Source organism: Perca fluviatilis, chromosome 24 (genome assembly GCF_010015445.1).
Source record: "Perca fluviatilis chromosome 24, GENO_Pfluv_1.0, whole genome shotgun sequence".
Taxonomy (NCBI): Eukaryota; Metazoa; Chordata; class Actinopteri; order Perciformes; family Percidae; genus Perca; species Perca fluviatilis.
The window spans coordinates 12,069,233-12,086,801 of record NC_053135.1 but is presented as its reverse complement, the minus strand read 5'-3'; the positions used below and the strand labels follow the sequence as shown (position 1 = coordinate 12,086,801).

Here is a 17,569-nt window from a genome sequence, read left to right as displayed (position 1 = left end):
CCTACAAAGACTGGGGCAGGTCCAGCGTCACGCTCAGGACACTAAAACACGGCTGCTAATGTGTCGTGGGGATTGAACTCATGACCTACTCTTAATGAGTGGTCTGTCTAACCTGTAGGCCGTCACAGGCGTTTTAAAGATTTTATTGTGTCTAATTACTTTTGCACCCTATTAGGTCTCCTTGGAGGATAGGGGGGTGGGGGGATTGACTTGGCCAGTTATTTTTCACGTTTTCCTGGTGGAGTATTGAGTCAAGCTCTGAAGGAGCAAAAATCAGTCACAGGACAAGTTTATACAGTGAGATGCAAAAGGGGTCAAGGAGATCCCCCTCCGGCCCGATCCTCCCCTGCCTCTCCTTTCTCGGTGACAGTACATTAGCGAATCTGCCCGGACTGAAGACTTCCCTTCCAGTGAAGAGGCTGTCGGAACAGGGCACGCTTGATTAAGATGGATGCGTGTGGCTGGGATGATGCAGAAACTGCTCATGGCCCGGCCTCCTCCTATTCCCGTCCCTAGCCTGACAGCTGTCTATAACACTGCTGCCTCTACCTGTAAATTACACTAATGCAGACTGACAAGCAGCCTGCCCTACTCCTATAGGCGAGGCCATTCAGCGGACCTGCAGCGATGACATCGCTGCCGGGCCACACACACACACACACACACACACACACACACACACACACACACACACACACACACACACACACACACACACACACACACACACACACACACACACACACACACACACACACAGGAAATACAGGTGGAGAGAGTGTTGTAGCAGCACAAAGGTGATCGACCGGAGCATGAAGTTACACATAAACCCTGCACTCACCTACACCTCCATCTTTGACTTTCTTGTTTGAATATAAAGTCTGCTGCTCTGTCTAATGCTTCCCAGAAATGAACCCTCTTCAAGGCTAGATCGATGGGCAATGGCGGCCCGAGCATAATTTTAAAAACCTTTCTGAGCAATGCATGGTTTGGCTAAGTACCATAGCCAAGGTTCAGTGTTTCACGGTTTGCTTATGAGTCTAGTTTGGTTGGCATCCATCTGGAAAAGTGCACTGCAACTTTGAGGTAAAGGATTTCTAACAAACTCAAAGACCAAAAAGCAAAAACTAAAAATGATTATGGAAAAGTCCATTTAGAGCAGAACAACATACAAACGTTAGCCTAGAAATCTAGACGCACCCTAGCGGCAGCAAATGTAATTTGCAGACAGGGTCAGTCTAGCAACTCTCCGTTGGCTTGCGAGCTGGAAAAAAATGAATTCTGGTCAGGCCAATCACGTCGTGTATAGGGTCGGTGGGCGGGCTTAACACAAGGACGGCAGAGTTGCGACAGTTCCGCGTGAATTCCCTGCTACTTGAAAACAAAGAAGATGGCTGCTGCTGCTGGCGAACAGCGGTCTTTCGAATCGGCTTTGGCCGCGAATCTGAAAGACTTGGGAGTTAAGCACTTAAAAAAGGAAGATGTGGTCAAAGTTCTGCCGACCGGATACGGGAAAAGTTTAATCTATCGACTAGCGTTGCTCTGGTTGGCTATGAGTGCAGAGAGAATTTGAAAGACAACCGTTTATCCCGCCCCTCGGATTGAGCCCTGCCAATGGTGAGTTCCCAGACCCCACATCTTGATGTGGCTTGTCAGGCTATACAAACGTCACATCCGAGTACCAAATTGAGCTTGTTTGTTTAGTTTAATTGAGCAAACGCTTAAAACAAAACTTTGCCTTGTTCCTTTTCTAGTCACATTAATAGTAAGGTAGGCATCTTTAAAGAAGCTTTTCCCAATTTCCTCTTTGCGATCGATAAAATTCATTATACTGCGGTAATTCATCCAAAGCTATTACTAACCCCAAAGCTATTACTAATTTATTCTGTTGCTGCAAATGCAACAATTCATTCTCCAATCTCCCATTCTGTATTTTCCGACGAAAATGAACTTAAAACAAAAAAAGAAACTTAAAGTATCAGTGAAAAGTGAAACAGTATAGCTGCCTCTCTCTCACGTTGCTGTTATGACCTCGACTCTCTCACCTCTGTCTCCAAGAAGCGCCGCAAGGCCCTCTTCTTCTTGATACTCTTGCGTCGGACAGTAACGGCCACGCTGAGCGCCAGAATGACGATGATAAATAGGCCGCCGATAATGCCAGCTGCTATTAGTGGCGTCCTGTAGAGATGGAGGAAGAGAAGAAACATTAACATTGATGAAACATTAAGGAACTAAAAGGCACTTTCAAAAAGAGTGCACACCTCAGCTTTTGCTGATGAATTCTCCAACGTGCTGTTCTCACCACTTCAGATTTAACCCTCTAACTTTTACAATCTGGAATCTTCAGCTTGATTGGCCAGCCCGCATTGGATTGGCTGAGAAATGTGAGAGGGGGAGAGTTTATACAACTTCCCACAAATTCTATCCTCTTCCTCAACTCCTTTCTGCTCACTTCATTTTGCACCCCTCCCTTTCGTTCCTCTCTCATTTTGCACAAGAGCCCACAGCTATTTCCAGGTGAGAGCTGCTTCCATTTTCACAGGTCAGAAGAAAACGTCTCTGAGGGTATGTGCTCTTATTACTTGGGTTGGTGGAGAAGCTGCAGCTTGTGCTACACTGGACTGGATTTCCTCATATTTCAGCCGGTCATCTCTAAATTGGATGAAACAGCTCATTGAAATTGAAGTTTATTTCGGTCTACAATCAATAGCAGAGACAACAAGGCAGGAAACTATAAAATGAAAGAAAATGAAGAACTAACACAACGTCTGTATTTGCCCATAGTTACACACTTTAAGTTAAATATGGAACTATAAGGGAACAGCAGAAAGGCTATTATAGCGTAATTTAGAAAATCCTTAATTTCATACAGCATTGCAATTGACTTTGGGATTTTTGCTTTGATGTAATGGATATGTGCTTCCCAGCTTAATTCATCGCCTACTATCTAAAAAAAGTGCCAATCCCTAACAAATTGCTTCTGAATCTCCTGGGGGGGAAATCTGCTGAAGTCAAGCCTAAAGGTTGGACGTTAAAAGCTCTTTCTCGTCACTAACGATGGCGCTAATGCTTTTGCCATTTAAATACATCTTGCACTTGTGTATACTGTTATGCCACCACTCAATCCTGTCCTTCTATTAGTCTCTTTTCCTTAATCCTTCCATGTGAATTCCATTTTCACCTCCTTGCTAAAAATCTTCACAGCCCTCTTGTTTATTTCTTTTTTAAACACAGCCACACAGAATAAAATAACACCCACTTCTACCTATGTGAAGTCCCAAACTCTATTAGCAGTAAAGGCCATTAGCAGCTAATGGAAGACCCATGTACCATGGAGCTATAGTAGAGCAAGGTGTCAAAGCTTTTGCCATATCGATCGGGACAAACCCAAAGAAGGGGGGAGAGCTTGAAATTTACAAAGAGGCTGTGGGTTTCGACATAATTAGATATACAGCCATGTTGTGAATAGTAATGCAGCGGTTTGGAATGGATTAAATACAGGGGCGGGGCGGGGGGGGAGGGGAGGATGGAGAGACAAGGAGAAGCAACAACAATGGAAAGAATCATATAGGGAGCGAAATTAAAAGACATGAAGGGAAAAGCAAAAAGAAAACAAAAAAAATCTGAAAAAGGAGCAAAAGGAAGAGAAAGTGGACAAATAACAGAGAGTGAGACAGCATGAGGTGAGAGACTAGAAAAAAGGACTTCTCCAATGAGGAGGAAAGGGTTTACAGAAGGACAAGCAACAAGGGGAATAATACCACCGTAAGAGCAAAATATTTTTTATTTATTTATTTTGGGAATAGAAACTCAGCAGAAGGTTACCAAAGGAAAATAAAAAGGTCTAACGTCTGTTCCCTCTCTTTAAAAGGAGATTAAGACCCCCCCTTTAACTTGTAATAAATGTGTCATTCTTTGGAATTTGTAAAAATCACTTGATTTTATTGGTGTTTTTAATAGAGTTGTTGCTGCATCTTCAGGCTATTATTGATTTTTTTTCGCTTGTTAATGTTGTCATAATAGATCAACTGGTAGTAGTAGAGGAAGTAAAGTAATGTAGTAACCTCAGCTGCTTTTTTTAGGCGTTTGGAACCAAGGAAGTCCAAGTCATGTCACAAAATCTCTTTCAGGTCTCTAAGGGCGCCTTCAGACAGAAGAAAGCGATTGGGCGGGTGTGTCACTTAAAGCGCCCATTTGTGTGACGTCATGTTGTGGTATTTAACACCCCAATGTAGCACGAGTACATTTTATATTTCACAATTATTTTTTTTCAGATCGTTTATAGATCTCAATTTTCCCGACCGCACTTGAAGTCAAGCTTCAGTTCAAGAGAAAAAGAGAAAGAAAACAGACGGAGCGACTGCGCTTTCTTTCTTGTTGCAGGAAATAGTCAGCTGTTACAGAAACTCCTGGGCGCTTGTGTTTCGTCTTTTTTTTTTTACCCAGTGTTTTAAAATGTACTTGTGGCAGCGATAATGGGAGTGATGTTTCCTGTTTATTGTACGGGACGCTCACACCGCCTCACCCTAACCCTATTACTTCAAACCTCTAATATTGACTGTTGATTTCTGTCTATCCTACGGTCTACTTTATTCCCTTATAATGCCCATATTTAATGTTGTCTTTTTCTAAACTTCATCCTTGCACTGCTATAGTTTTTATATTACTTATGTCTACATTATTCTCTTATATTGTCCCTATTTAACGCTGGTGTCTAGACTTATTTGCACTACCACCATGACACACACTCTCATAGAGCACCTTACCATGCAGACTGAATCGCAGGGTCAGTCCCTGCCCTGCCACTGCAAGCCTCTCATGCTTATACATCCCTTAGTACATTCATGTGGCTTTTTTATTTTGTATCTTTTCTTTTATTGTCCATATTATTCATGTGGATTTGTTATTTTAATCATCCTGTTTATGATGTATGTGTATGTTGTATGTGATATCTTTAAGATACTGGGACCTTGAATTTCCCCTTGGGGATCAATAATATGTAAGTATGTATGTATGTATGTATGTATGTATGTATGTATGTATGTATCTATCTATCTATCTATCTACTGTACATGATTGGCCACTGCAGGGTGATGTTAGGTTGCGTTTCTCCAAAAGTTGAATCTGCTTCAACTTTTGCGTTTTTTTTGTGTGAACATATGCTGAATGCTATATGCTGAACGTTCCATTTTTTACTCTCACTCATAATTAGAATGACACTCCACTGACAGATATTACATGCCAACAGTGGCACAAATTAGACCAGAAGAAAACATTCCTTAACAATCTATTAATTATAAAGTACAAACCTGACTGCACTCTTGATAATGAGTATCATGAGGAACTTTAACGAGTAGTGGCAGAATCTGATTGTGGTCTCCCGATCCTACATTAAACATGTATCCTGAGATCCCCTTACCTGTCCATCATCCCGACACAATCTTGCAGTCTTGGCCCGACGCACCTGCGGGGCAGACAAACCAACAGAGATCATCCATTAAATCAGGGACAGGTTATGAGTAAACCGCGTGTTGTCTTTCTTCCACGTCAATCAGCTGTCACTGGGCAGGGACCTGTGGAAAATTGAATCCATGAGCACCACTGATCATTTGTCAATATGACAGGAAGAAGTGTTCTTGTGTGTTCTTGTGCGTTTCACGAGGTATTTTAAACGGATTTGTGGACTGAGAAAACATGTCCGCGTCATCTCGGAGCATTTTCTAAACAAGGTGCTGTGATTTTCTTGTTTCGCTTTTGAAAAACAAGTCTGTTTTTTTTCCCCCCAATCTGACTCTGATTCAGGGACTTCCCCCTTGTGTTTCAGCATCTTTAACATAATCACTTCCCCTCATTCCAAATACAAGGAATCTTTTTTTCTTACTAGCTCAACAATCAAAGCCAGTGGAACGTATAGTGCTAATAACACGCCGATCAGTGACAAGTGGAGTTTTTAGCATTTAGGTAAGCAGGAAGTGATTAGAGCAGACTGTTGGCTGCTCATTAATTCTAGCTCCTTGAGTGGAGGACTTTGAGCAGCAGGATAGACACAGCAGAACAGTTTTTGAATGCTCCTCAGTGTGTGTGTGTGCGTGTATGTGCGCAGGCTGCACAAGCACACAAGACACAACAAATTACACAGCAAATTAGGAGAGCAGGCTAACTTTGGAATTAAATCGGTGACAACGGTGGCTCCTCCAAAGTCGCTTTGTTGTCAATTAAATGGTGCACCAAGTAGCTAATTAGCGAGCAATCAGTGTCTGTATCCAATGTTGTGTGTGTGTGTGTGTGTGTGTGTGTGTACACATAGTTACCTTCCTGGAGAACAAAGGAGTGGTCTGACAATAAACATCATGAGGCAGGCACAGTACATATTTGTACAGTACGTATTTGCTACATTTTTGTCAGTCGAAAAACTTTAGGAATCATAATGTATGCAGTGAGCCCTGCTTTTGTATTTTTAAGTCTGTATTTCTTTACGTTTTGTAAAGTTATACAGGCTTTAAGCAGATCCTGTTCGCAATTTACCCATGCATGTACAGACTATAGTATCGCTGGATTACTTAGATGGAGGAGCGTCTTTTTTTTCTATGATTTCTAAGCAGATTTAGGGATGTTTGTTTGTGATGGACAGCAGAGGTAAAGGGTAGGTCAAACTGAATCTACAGATATGTGTTTCACGTCTGTGTGTTAAGAAATCACTTAGTTTTGACTGGGGCTGCAAGATATCTGGAAAACGTGATACAATTGTTGACTATTGCAATGACGATATCACTCAATGTCTTTCTGCTTTGCTGGCTAAGACCTCATGTAATCCAAGAGCTATATTTTCACATCCGTGCTCTTTGCCACCTCAGTCAGCATCTAGAGCAGCAGGGCTTCATCTGATTGGCCAAATATTTTGACATGCAGAGTGTGAATGCATGGCACATGTAATAGGCTATCATTTATTGCAGTTCAAGCAAGTCTTGCTTGAACGTGTACCTCGATATCAACGTTCGCGATAGGGGTACATTTGCGATATATTGTGCAGCCCTGGTTTGGACTCTGAAAAGTCAGAGTGCTACGCAAATTGCAGCAATGAGGGCAAAGTAGCTCCCTAAACCGCTGCAGTGTGTGTGTGACAGCCACTGCTGAGGCTCCAACCGCTAACCTCGTCGATGAGCTGGCCAAATTGGGCGGCCAAACTACAATTACTAACGTTGCGTTGTTTCTAGAAACACCAGCATGCACCAGTCCCTGTCACCTCACCTTTGCCTCACAGCTCTCCCTCTGTGCATTCCCTTAAACTCCCCAGCGTAATGAGGCTTCTGGTTGAACTGTCTGCCCTGTTGAAGTGTCTCGTAGCAGGATACAAACTCTTCACCATTGCTGCTCTGTTCCTGACACTGACTTTTGACCTCTGTAATGTCTCACTTTGGCTCATGGCCTCAAATACCCGGACTTGACTTCCGTCTTGATGCCAATCCAAAGCACCCTGTGGCTGGAGGGCAGGATTTAAAATGACAAGGCATGATGGAGGTGTTGTCATGCCAACGACAGATTTAGTGTTCACAGAGTCAGAAACGGGCGTGTGTGTGTGTGTGTGTGTGTCTGTGTGTGTGAGCGAAAGCTGTCATGAGAAGAATTACAACATATCTATCAAATTCACAGCTATCCTCTGCTCTTTCTACCTTTTCTCACTTTGTCTCTCCCCCACCTAAATAGCTCCTGCACTGACATAATCAACACTTAGAGGGTAGCTGCAGTGAAATGAAATGACCTCCTGCTATGTGTGAGAGAGAGAGAGAGAGAGAGAGAGTACAACAACTCCCTTTCCACCTCAGATCATATCTCCAGCCCTGTTGCTAGGTTTCAGCGCTCTAACTTTGTTTGCTGAGACCAGCGACAAGCACCACCTCAGCTCCTCACCCACCTTTCTCCTCTTTTCACACACCCCACCTTCTGTATCCTTGATGGTACGCTCCCAGGTTCAGTAAAAAAAATAAAATAATGAAAAATTAAAAGGCCGAGGCTCAAGTTCAAAGTCATAGTCACACTGACTTCAAAAGACAGGCTTGAGAGGACGGAGACGTAAACCCGAGCACGTCGGTGCGTAAAGAAGGGGGGCCTCCATGCTTTTGAAGACTCTGGCCTCTGCATGAAAAGTATATTTGTTTAGGGAGAGATGCGAGAGACAGCCGGTTAGTGGCTAAGCTGTGAGTTTATTTACCATTTAAGTTTATTTTGCAGTCTCTGAGGCCCTGGGTTCTGCACTTTAGCTGTCAGAAAATCTGGAAGTCATATTAGGGAACTGCATATTGTTTGACAGTTTGAGAAATATTGTATGCGTTTTGTCTTGTATTTTGCTATGTTTTTTTTTTTGTGCTATGGACCGTTTTTTTGTGTGTGTGTCCTGAATAAAGACTAAAGTAAATACAAATTTGCTTTGTTGCTATGAGAAGATCGACACCATTATCATATCTGTCCGTTAAATATAAAGCCCCAACAAGGAGTTGGTTGGCTTAGCTTAGTTTAGCATTAAGTAGAGAAACAGGTTGAAATAGCTAGCCTAGCTTGAAAAAAAAGAGTTTTTTTGGTAGATTTGGAATGGTTTAGATCACATGTGTCAAACTCAAGGCCCGGGGGCCAAATCCGGCCCCTTGCAAATTTTTATCCGGCCCTTCATTTTAATTTAGGTTCACAGCAAATTTTGGCCCGACTAGTTGGGCACCATACCCAAAAAAAAAATCAAGAAACTGTTTTTCATACTGTAATTATGCAACATTGCTGTGCAGAATTTGACCGATTTGCAGACTTTGAGACTCAGAATTCCCCACAGAAGCAAAGAGTTTTTAATATTCAGGCTGTGAAACAGGTTGTGGTGAGTCGGCTGGGTGGTAGCTAATTCTCTAAATGTAATGTTTGTTTTTCATGACTTGCTAAATTCTACGATGACGAAGAAACTTTTTTGCTGACTTTTTAAGGGTTTTATGTCGACCAAACTGTATGGGAGAAAGCTATGTGAGACATGCAATAATGCAAAGTTAATAGACTTTAATATTTTTTTTGTTAAATAAAAGCATATAAACTCAACATGTCTGGCCCTTATTGTGTGATCGTCTATTCCCTTAGTGAAATTGAGTTTGACACCTCTGGTTTAGATGGTTTCTGGTGTAAAGTTCCAATCAGGGTATACTGTAAGACCTCATTGTTTTTTGACAGCAAGTAGAGCATGCTTTCTTCTTATTGTTCTAGTGTAAGCAGAATAAGTCGATTTATTTAATACGTTTACCATGCGAGAACGATACTGTCCTGTCGCTACAGTAGCTATGCCTGTAACAATTATTATATAATTGTTGATTTATTTTTACATAATGGCGGTTTCTTTGTTTAACTGCAATTAATTGCTAACATTAGCCAAGGTCTTAAGGCGTATAGCTAGTAACTGTTGATTTTGTTTAGATGGGCCAAATTGTAATTATATAAGTGATTATTGGTCGGACTCTATATTTTTATTATTATTTCAATTGTTAGACAAAATGTGTTATGATAATAAACAGGCGTAGTTTACTTTATAGGCTGTGTACTTGAGGTATCACATGATCTAGGTCAAATAAAAGTGATATAACCAAAAGATGTATCCCGCAATTCACTCAAAACTTTCATTTGTTTGAAGTAGTAATAAATACATACATTTTTTTTATTTTATTTGACTGAAAGAGACAATTATATTTAATTTAATCTCAATTATTTCTGAGACTATTAACTGTACATCAGTATTTGGAATTGTTACAGGCCTAACAGAAGCACTCTATAATGAGGTACATTTGGACCTTTTGGATTTTGTGTACTGTATAGCATGATGCTGCAGAATTGACAATTATTCTTTAATAATTGTATGGCCGTTTGGAGCTCTTGGGTTAAACTTTTCCTCCTGCAGCTGTTTTGATTTGTGACTTCCTGTGTTTGGATGCTCTTTGTTCCAGCCAGCATCATCATGTAGTTTTCTATAGAACCTCAGGCACCTCTTCCACCTACTCTTTCACTTGCAACCTTCCTCATCTTACATTTTTTACGCCGTACACCCACCCTTTGGCTTAGTATCTCCCCTCGAGCTACTGCCTCTCTGCACCCATCCCTTCAATTCATAGTTCATCTGCACTATACTCAACATGGCCTTAAGGGTCAGTGCATTATGCCCCTGACCAAAAGCCCACCGGTTCAGGGAATCTAGCGGCCGCAAGATTAAGTCATTTTCTCTCCCCATCTCTTTTTTTCGCTCTCCCCTTGGAAGGGAGGCGCCAAATGTCCAAAGCAGTACGTCTCCACGATGCTTTTTACAGCATTAAAGCACCTAACCCAGAGGACGCTCATTACTCGCAAAACACTTGAAAGAAATGCAATAATTTGTGTACGCAGACACACATCTGTACGTATCATCCCTCTCTTACCCCTGGGTGCAGTTGGCATGGCAGGGATGGCACTCGTTGTTGGCCTTGGCGTACTTGAAGATGAAACTGTTGGCCCCCTGCAACCCATCGGGGCACTTCTCCACACAGTTGGGTCCATCTTTGAAGTGGAGGCATTTCACACACTGGTCCGGGCCCTGCGAGGAGAGCAGAACAAGGAGGAGGGAGATGAGAGGATGGATAAGAAAGAGGTGGTGGACAAGAAATGAATAAAGATGGGGATTCAACAGAGAGAAAGAAATGTAGGACAACATCATGGGCAAAGAGGTGATGGAAATAAAGTGAGGGGGAGTGGGATAAAGGAAAGAATAGCGATAGAAACATGTATGAGGAGAGAATAGAATTGAACAGAATCAAATTCAAACCTGGCGAATCATGTAAATTTGCTCACTTCCCACCACGGCTAATGTAGCTGGCAGGACCCCGCATTAATTCCATTCAGTGATTTATAATGTGTTGAGGAAAATTGCCAAGAGTGTATTCCGCCGAACCGCTGTTAAAATTGGCAAAATGCATAAGAAATCAGGTCATGTCGACGTACACAGCATCGAATGTGACGGAGGCGATGACAAGTTGGTAACTGATCACAAGCTCAGGCGCAGCAGCATCATGAATAAGTAAGACGGAGAGTGGTGTGTGTGCAAAACTGTGTTTTTGGTGAGTGTAAATGCTTGTGTTTGAAGCCATGATGGTGTTAACTAGATAGCATTGTGTGAACTGTGCAAAGATGGGTGTTAGTGGGTGGGTGTGTGTATGCAAGAGTTGTTGTCAAGAAGCAATGTTGTATTCTGGGCGCTAGTTTTGGCACTGCGCTCCATTGCTAATGTTGACCACAATGACCTGACGGACAGCTTCTCACAGTTTGACACATTGAGACACACGCCATCAATAAACATTATTCTCACTTTGCATGGTTGTGTGCATTCATGTGTGTGTGTGTGTGTTAGTGTGCGCTCGTGGGCCGCGGGCGCATACAGATGTCTGAATGCGGTCAAGTATATCTGTGTGTGCCGTATGTGTAATGTGTATTTGTGTGTGAGGGCGCCTCTGGATGATTGACTCTGGTGTTATTTACTACTCAACTGTGACCAGCATCTCAAAGTCAGCCACCTCTGTGCATCCTTGAGGAGTGTTTTTCCCTCTTCATCTCTTATTCTCTCTCTCCCTCTCCAGGGACAGTCATAAAAGGTTACTCACACAACTACTGAATTCTACAAAATGATTCATGCGCCTCATTCGATACATCTTTCAGTTATGGAAGACTTTAAATGTAAAATTATCTACGGTGGTATGCTGCCCTACAAAGGCAAAAGACCTTAACTCGCCAGAGTGTGAAACTGAGAAAAATGACTTTAAAGTTATCTTAATGTCCTGACAATTGAGTTATAGGTATAATATTGTAATTTTCACATTTTGTAGTGTATACCTGTATTAATCTATCTACAAAAAAAAATTGAACTCAAATTTGACCTTTGACCCTTTTTTGGAAGTTACTGTATTCTGCCTTAGCATTGCCCACAAAATGCAAAAGCAATATTAATCCTATTGGACTCACTATGATAAAAATGGCCTCACATTTATCAACGTCATATGAAAATGATATATCAATAAGTTTTTTTCTATATTTCATACTCATACTACCACACAGGCAGTCGCATGATTGATTCACACACTCTGACAGACAGACAGAATTAAGCATGAGAGTGTTTGGATGTTTTAATGCATATAAAGCATGTTCTTCTGTTTGGATATGAGGCACTAATTTAGACTCATTGCAAGAATGAAGACGTGAATATAAAGATGCCGTCATTCACGTGCATATTAAGTAGCCACGTTGGTTTGTTTTGATCTTATAATACATTCATAGATGCTCTGCAGAGAGGATGGTTAGTTTAGCCAGCAGTTAACTTCACAAGAATGTGTCCACATTTCAAGATTTGTGGCAAACTAAGATAAAAAGTTAAAACAGTTAAACCGACCGCTTTTGTTTTAGCTTGTTTGTCAAAATTCGCTATTTAGAGTAGAGAAGAGCTGTGTTTGTGAGCGCATTTACAGAGTACCTTAACTCAATTTGAACATTCTGAAGCGCCATTAAACAAAGACAAAGAACCGTAACTGGTGTTACGGTATTCTGCCTTGGCTTCTCTACGGCTTTTGAAGTTACGGCAAAGACAACACACAATTTTCTCCCCAAAACAATAAAATTGACTCAAGATATTTGTCCACATGATAAAGCAGATCTTTAATATTCCAAAAATGACAATAACTCCTTTTCGACCAAAATTGAGTTACGGTCTTTTCGCTTTGCACGGCAGTATAGCAGACGTTTCAAACCTTTCATGACCCCTAAAGCATAAAGGTAAGATCTGCTAGACCACCACTTGGTGCATTCTGACATACTTTAATTATCTGTGGCGTTTAACCAAAAGCCCATTTCTTATAATTAAAGACATACATTTTAAAAAAGGTCATAAATATGTTTTATTTAAAAAAAAAAAAAAAAAACTAAAAAAGGTTAAATCATTTCTTAATTTTTGACAATTGTTACTCAAACTGGAGTAAATAAATATTTGTTACGGACTATTTTCAGCTGCGGTTTAATACCAATTTGGTGCACTAGTCAGTATTTGTGGCACCAGGACAGTGTAAGTACACTTAACTCAAAATAAACTACAGCGCTCATGTTTATCCTAATTTAGTAACACTTCAACTAGTCTATAACCACGCCATTCCACTTCCGGGATTGCTCTGTTGCTGCTGGAAATTCCGCTGGATGTCACTCTTTTAGGCCGGATGTCCGTTACCTTTCGCTTTCTTTGTGTTGGAATTTGAAACTCCGGTTAAACTGCTCCTCAGATCTCTGCAGGGTGAATCCAGACAGCCAGCTAGATTGGACAGATACCAATCTGAGTTTTCTGCTGCACGACTAAAACAACTTTTGAACGAACGCGTTCCACCAAAACAAGTTCCTTCCCGAAGCTATTTTGCTCGCATCCCGGAATGCTGTGTGGACAAGCCAGACCCTCCTTAGCAGCGCTGTGGAGGAAGGTCTGGCAAAGCAAGACTATACTTCAACCAGCACAACGATGTGGCTCGTTTGTTTTTTGTGATCTCTACTGACATTTTGAAGGGATATTTCAACATTTTTGGAGAGTTGTGGTGTGATCACATCCGAGACTCTAAAAATGACTTTACAAGAAGGTCAGAAACTAATCTCATTTCGCTGTTTTGAGTGTGTGCATGTGTGCTTGCCAAAAGCATGGCTCCTAAAGTAGCCACAGTAGTTTATCATTCCTCCCATTAACCTACCATTCACCTTTGCAAACACAACACTTATATCGTCTGAAATCCTGTGTGCAAAACGGATAGACTCCCACAAAATAAGTTGGAAATCCACTTTAGCACGCTCAAGATATGGGACTATCTTGAACAGAAAAATGAGAGGAGTGGTTTTAATCAAAAAGTGAGAAAAAAAAGTATCATTAAGTGAAAACAAAGTTAAATTTAAGGGTGTCTGAAATGGATTCAGGAGGGTCTTACCTGGCCAAGACATGTCATGGTGTTCCCATCCATCTTTTCACACTGGCTATCACACTCCAGACACACAGATCCATTGGCAAATTCACGCATTTCCCTGATAGAGATAGGGGGAAAAACGAGATAGAGGTGCATGTATTATAGATTTGAGAGCCACATTGAAATATTGATTAAGAGCCTGCTGGGGGAGGATTTTGAAGTATGCTGTGTGTGTATGAGCGCAAGCTGTTCATAGCAGCCTTTTGATTTTAAACCAACATGTGATGCAGCATCAAGAAAGCAAGGTTAAAACTTAATTTACTCATGCCCATCTCCTCCATTCCTACATGCACTGACTGCTTGGAGTGCCCTCTGGTAGAGGGGCATGCAGGGCAGCTCGCTGCCTAAGACTATTTGATCAAGTTAAAGGCTCAGTATGGTCAATATGCTAACAGAGAAGTCCCATGAATAATGAACAGCTTTTTAAATCATAGGCAAACACCAGGGAATGCGTGGAAGGGAGGAGAAGGTGAGGAAGAGCTGGTAGGAGGAAATGAGAAAAAGGGAAGGGATGGCAGAAGAGGCCAGGGAGAGGGCATGGACAGAAGTTGCCTTTTGGTTGGGATGAAGGGGAAGGTACAGAGGAGGAGGAGAAAAGAAAAAGTAAAACCTAAAGGCAGCAAGCATAGACGAAATAGCAAAAAAGATAAGTCAGAGAAATTTGCTTTTCATCCTCTAATCAATTCTAAGAATCATTGCAGTCTGTGCAACTGATCGGAGCTCTGCAAGACTCTTTATTACTCTTTTACAGTTAGAGCAATGTGTGTAGATCATGATGGGTTTTGTTTTTCCATTTAAACTTCTGAAGGAATAGAGGCAAACAATATAGCTTAATATTGGGTTTATACACTGCAATTACACTGACAAGAACTGCACAGCTCCTCAGGCCATACTGTTGAATACTTATATGTGGATATGCGTGTGTGTATGTGTGTGGGCATGCACCCGATCTATAAATTTCTCCCTTTTTTTGTGTCAGAATCAGCGCATTATCTTTTGTTTTTGAAGTGCAGGGTCTCTGGCAAGCAGAGCATGGCTGCTGTCAATAGCAACCGCTGCTGATCAAAAACACTTTTCACATTAGAGGGATCGATGAGCTAATGCGGAGGACAGACATCCTCGGAGAAGGATTCACCAGTTACAAACAAGCCCCTTTCTCACAGTGGTGAGATAATGAGAGTGACTCCCTGTGTGCACTTTTGTTTGTATTTGCATGCGATGCTACTAGGGTGGAATAAAGATTCAACAGATCCCTGCTTGTGAGTTTTTTTTGTGTGATTTTGCACTGGGAACATTCAGATCTCGTGTGGGTATGTGTGTTTTATGCATTTGCATGTGGGGAACATTAGATGAAAACCTTTTAGACTTGGTGGTTCTAAAAGCTACAAAAAAGAAAAGAGACATTCTGACACTCGCCGAGTTCCACAGTATCACATTACAGAGCAATAAAAGTAAAGATAAAATACTAAATTTCCCTTTTGCAGACCCTTAATGTCAGGGTGTTTTTTTAATGGTCCTAATGGTTTGTCGTGTTCACAGCAGTTTGTCTCAAATATCCAAACAGCCAGTATCACAGTGTCCTTTTTATTAATAATATTTTCAGTGGACTCAAAGGAAACTCCCATTGCTCTCTTTTACGTTTCTCCCTCGCCTTTCTTTCCCTTGTTCCTAAATAAATTAGATTTCTCTCCTGGAAGCTCTGTCCTGGGGAATCCTTCAGAAAAGGAGTCCAGGCAGTGGAGAGATCACTCTTTTGTTGGTTGAGGGGGGAAAAAAATACATGGAGAAGAATGGGTGAGAGACAAAGACTTCGGCAGCGGTGCTCTCCAGGGTCATTTCCATTCCGTCAAAGCCGTTCCTCCTGATTGGCCCCCTTCACGGCTGGAAGTGTGCGCCAAGGCCCCCTTTGGGGCATGGCCTGATGGGGGATTAGTCCTGTTTTAGCAGGAATTTAAGCAGGACTGTGGCTACTATTCAGACCTCCAAGCCTCCAGCAAACCAGAGCATGGCCAACACACCAGAGCAACTTTTTTAATTAATCACTTTCAACGCCTCCCTAATCCGCTTCCTCCCTCCTTCCCCAACCCCAGTGGACACCATCTCAGCCGTTTTCTTTTCCCCTCTCGCACGCCTTTGCTCCTCCTTTGTATTATTCAACAGACGTATAAACTAAAGGGAATTAGTGCCTTTCCTCATTAAGAATGGAGACATATAACGAGGGCGAGCTGAGGAATCTTAAGTTTTGAAATCACCAACCTGGAAACATATTTAATGAGCTAACGCTCACTTCTGTTAGAGACATACAGTCCAATACAATAGATTCAGAGCAAAGGGAGATATTATAGGTTATAGAGTAGAAACCCATATACAGTAACCCAAGATTTGAGAACCAATCATTTATTAGACTGGAAGATACCCCTGAAACGGATAGACTCTATGCAGATGATACTGTACTGTCACGAAACACAACAATCAAAACTCACTCTCATTCGCGTTGTGTAAACAAGTAATTATTTGTGTCTCACTTATTGAGAGACATAATGATCACTGGTACTATTCTATATTGTATCACTATTAGTCTAGAACTCGTGATGACACTAAATCTACTTGAATTTAGTCTTTCCACTGTGCTCAAGTAATTGAGTGATCCTTGTTTGTGACTTTATGTCTGTGCTAAAAGGGAACCCAAGATAGTGGCAAGATATTTGTTTTCTTTTATGGTTAAAAGAGCTAGTTAACCCCAAATAGGAACAAATTCTTGGAATTAATTTAATACTCTTTTAAAAGGCTGAAACTTTGTTCTCTATGGACATTTTAAGGATCTTATTTAAAGCCTCTTCTGACTTACTTTCTTTCTTCTTTTTCCAGCCTGTTTAAGACTCATTCACATTGTAAATAGGGTCCATTTTCTCAATAAACTTTCCGAGATTTATAAAGGGATAAAGGGACACAAACACAAACTACACTAGTTGTCACTGACAAACATTTAGCTTGTCAACAAATACACAAGTACAATATTTGTATTGGCTTGAGAACACGTATAGTAGTAGTCACCAGGGGGAGAAATACAGATTATCATTTTTCCATCGCAACAAAAGTTCCCCTTTATCTGCCAAACATACATGGTGCATAGCAGGTGGTGACTTCTTACACCAGGCAAACCTTTAGGACATTTTGATTCCACATTTCAGGCCAGCGACAAAAAGCAAGAAGTGGGCCTGTCGAATGTTGCTTACAATGCCTCACAGTGACTGACTGTATTTACAGTATAAGAAACAAGTGTGCTTCAGCAGCTCCCTGCCACGCGCCTCATCCTCACCAGTCTTCTTCAAAGCCTTCGCTGTGAGCTGTTTTTCTCGGCAACTTCAAAGCCTCCCTCCCACAAACGGAGCCGAGAAAAGGACCAGCAACAAGTCGACATGACCGAGGGTTTCCTCGCTCTCATACACCTTCTCTCTCTCTCTCACACACATATACGTGCACTTTCTCCTCTTCCCCTGGGGAGAACACAAGTTTGACATCACTGCTTGCAAGAAAGTCCTATT

General features: G+C 41.5%; 1 protein-coding gene across 10 annotated transcripts in view; it reads right to left on the bottom strand.

Annotated features, from left to right (window-relative positions):
• Window positions 1-17,569, bottom strand: part of LOC120554149 (receptor tyrosine-protein kinase erbB-4-like) — a 300,052-nt gene that overhangs the window by 65,639 nt on the left and 216,844 nt on the right. For all 10 annotated transcript variants that reach the window (XR_005638323.1, XR_005638324.1, XM_039792826.1 and 7 more), the window contains exons 14-17: window positions 13,989-14,082; window positions 10,431-10,585; window positions 5,420-5,464; window positions 2,046-2,178 (exon numbers count right to left, since the gene is read on the bottom strand). Coding sequence is in view for 8 of the 10 variants with exons in the window: in XM_039792826.1 (XP_039648760.1) it covers window positions 2,046-2,178; window positions 5,420-5,464; window positions 10,431-10,585; window positions 13,989-14,082 (427 nt within the window). In the remaining 2 variants the exon portion in view is untranslated. The remainder of the gene's footprint in view (window positions 1-2,045; window positions 2,179-5,419; window positions 5,465-10,430; window positions 10,586-13,988; window positions 14,083-17,569) is intronic.